Raw genomic sequence first — 3,614 nt, 5'->3', positions numbered from 1 at the left:
TGTTTGTTTGTTTGTTTGTTTGTTTGTTTGTTTGTTTGTTTGTTTGTTTGTTTTTTGTGTGTATGTATGTATGTCGAATTTTTATTTTTTTTGCAATTATGTGTAGACTATTGCGCATCTATTTCTGCATGACTTGTATTCTGGTTGTTTGAAGGAATGCGCATGGCCTGGATCAATTTGACTTGTAGGTGTTGAATTATATTTTGCCTCACATTATCTGCTAGAAATCTTCGCGATGGGTGTTGTGTGGATATCTCGGACCGTGATGGGTTGGCGCACAAATCTTATGCTCTTTACCTATGAACAGTGAAGAACAACGAGATGTTCAAGGATTAAGATGCTTCCGTAAATGCGGTGTATGCCCACGCCGAGCAAATGCGGAAAGCTGTATTGTAAGTTTCAAGTGATAATTTTGATGATAGGGGCGTGCACATTCTTGAGCGGTTTTGAGTTGGTTTATCGTCGGTCCCTCGCAAACTATTTAATACTATACTATCAGTAGGATATATTTTATCCTCACAATACTGTGCTGATATACTACACAGACTCCGTGATAATGGGGGGAAAACCCCCCTGCGGAGACGATATATGTGTGTTACGCCCGGCTGTGATTATCAACGCAACGGTGTGCCCGTGCACGTGAGAGGGGACTATAATGGAGATTGGAAATGTACTGTAAGTAAAGATCATTCGAAAGATTGCGATAGAGAGCCAACATCAAGGAACAGAAATTTACAACTTAGACATATGAAGTCCTCTCGTCTTGACTAGACACTCGAATAATTCAAATATGATCAGTTCAGCAGATGAGAGCTATATTACCCCCGTTGCAATTTTATCACACATGCACGTTTAGGTATCATCTACCTCATATTGATAATACCTGTTATATTCTCCCTTCTCTCAACTACAGCGCCGCTGATCTCAAAACGAAGCTCGATGATCCGAATGACATTAAAAGGGGTCAAATGCAGAACGTCTTACTTTCCGGTAGGTTTCAAATCAATTATTGTTTTATTGATGTTGACATTGTTACCGTGGTTGTCAAATATTAGTTATCGATTGCCTTTTATATATCTATAACCTTACACTCAATTTTTTATTTCATATATGCAGGTCGCATGGACTCTTTGTCGACAATCAAGTCAGAATATCCGCGGTTCCCAGAGTTCGTTCAAAAATGGTGTGAAGCAGATAAAAATTGAGCATACATTCTCTCTTTGGTTATATGCGATTATGTCCAACAGAAAGATGCAGTGATGTTTAATAGCTCTTACTTTGCGCCATCCGCGTGCAACCATTTCTGGCGATATTCTAGACATGTGAGCGTGCTGGACTGTACTTTTCTGAAAAACAATCTTCGAAATATGCCTCGCTGCTGTCTTGAATATTCTTCATTTTCTGGCTTTTTTTAATTTTAAATCCGGTCTGGTATCATGCTTATTTATGGAAAAAAAAATCACCAATAACCATTGAAGGTGTTATCGCTGTGATGACTTGCAAGGATGCAAAAAAAAATCAAAATGTTCCATGTGCATGGAGTCAACTACCGACAGAAAATCCCATCGGGTGGGACAGCTTCTGTAAGAGATTAAAGGTAGATTAAAAGTAGATTTCCCGGATTGTAAGATTGCTGTCGCAGACAAAGATAAAGGTCTGATGAAAACAAAAGATAGTCATCAGTTCCCAATAGCCAGGTGTGTTGGATAGAATGCTAATTTCAGTTTGTCTCTATTGATAGGCTTCTTTATTCTCTTTTATTTCCACGTTAAATACTAATGCAAAAAGGTAAATTGGCTACTTGCTATAATTTATGGGCTATGTGTGAGAAACACTTTCGTGACAATGTAACGACACTAGCATCGAAAAAGGGCTTCCAGTATAATAAAGAGACTCTGGATTATATGTACCGGTCGGCAGTCACACCAGTTGATGAGTAATTCAAGGTATGCTTTTTTTTGTATTTCTGTAGTGTAGTTATTTATGAGTTACCGATAGGCGCAAACCCCTGATAAGCTGAGAACAATTTATAAATTGCATTTGTTAGCACACACTTCAGCACTATATTAAAGAAATACAGAATCGAGGACACAAAGAAGTCGCCGGATCCTGCTGAAGCATAGAAAGGAATACACTATATCCGCACCCACCGGTGTGTTGAATTCTTTAATACTGTGGATATCGATCGCATTAATTATACTTTCTAATCAATTCGTACACGTACTAGAAATCAATATTTGCAGGTTTGGCGATGTGACTTCCAATTCAGTAGAACAAACAAACGACGCACTCGACCTGTTACCTAGCTTGGGACCGGTATGTCTGTGATACTTTACCTTATACACGAACCCTGTACAAGTAATATGTACACGTACCCCGTACACGTACCCCGTACACGTACACGTATCATGTACAGATACCATCTACACATACCCTGTACAGATACCATCTACACATATCATATACATGTACCCTGTACACATACCAATTCTGTTATCATTAACTCTATGAATGCAATACAAACTGAAGAACACAAAGAGAAAGAAATTTCAAAAAGTGCACATGGTAAACATAAAAATTATTAGCCTCACACGATAGACCGTACCTGGTAAAACTAGTTATCAAGACGATGTTGGGATTAATCGACTATTCGGGATAGCCGTGCTCGGTGGTAGGGGGATGCGTATTAGTTCAATATATAAAGTAGTTGCCGACATTGGCGGCCGTTACCTGTCATGGACGGGTGTCTGTTTCACGCGTCTAAGGATAAAACCTGTTTACTATTCACCCGTTTGAGGTACTTTACTGAGTGATCAAATCCCAGATATTCAATATGTTCATCTATATGAAAATGGTTGGGCTGTTAAAGGATATCGTAAATTCAACTTGGTATACAGTACAACCCTTTCGCGTAATAGTTGCAACAAAGGTCGGTAATGGCGAAGAGATTCAACATCATGTTCGCTAAATGGAAGTCCGAGAAAACTAAAATCAGCAACAGCGTACTTGGATCACTAAATTCAGCAACAGCGTACTTGGATCGCCTAGTTGGTATCAATCCGCGCAATCAAAGGCTCTGGCTTCCGAATCCATACCGCCTGTGTGGGGGAATGACAATATAGTACACTCAAACCTAGCTAAGACCTCTTATAGATGTTGACGCACCGTCTGCAATAGAATGCTCTTAGCGTAAGTTGAGATTCTCATATCATACGATTACCAATAGCTCCAATAAACAGTAGCATATACATGTATTTAATTAGGCGGTCGCGAGAACAATGAATGATTAATGCCTTATGTGTAACACCCCCAACTCCCCCCTCCCCACATGCTCACAACTATACAATTGCATTTTCATTGGCACTAAACTGATTATATTATGAAAATCCACTTTTTGTTTTTTTAGACTTTTGGTCCTTTGGTTATCAGTGAAAACAGCACATTGTACTCATCCACATACACACACATATATATATATAGTAATATATATATATAGTCATATATATATATATATATATATATATATATATATATATATATATATATATATATATATATATATATATATATATATATATATATATATATATAGTATTATATATATATATATATAT

At 37.7% G+C, this 3,614-nt stretch overlaps 1 protein-coding gene across 1 annotated transcript in view; it reads left to right on the top strand.

The window, feature by feature from the left end:
• Window positions 1-336, top strand: part of SARC_09018 (hypothetical protein) — a gene marked incomplete at both ends in the record, with an annotated part of 672 nt that extends 336 nt beyond the window's left edge. Inside the window, one exon of the mRNA XM_014296984.1 lies at window positions 308-336. Coding sequence (XP_014152459.1) covers window positions 308-336 — 29 coding nt within the window. The remainder of the gene's footprint in view (window positions 1-307) is intronic.
• Between the last annotated feature and the right edge of the window lie 3,278 nt (window positions 337-3,614).

Source organism: Sphaeroforma arctica, assembly GCF_001186125.1.
Source record: "Sphaeroforma arctica JP610 unplaced genomic scaffold supercont1.872, whole genome shotgun sequence".
Classification (NCBI taxonomy): domain Eukaryota; class Ichthyosporea; order Ichthyophonida; genus Sphaeroforma; species Sphaeroforma arctica.
This window is presented reverse-complemented; position numbering and strand designations above follow the sequence as displayed.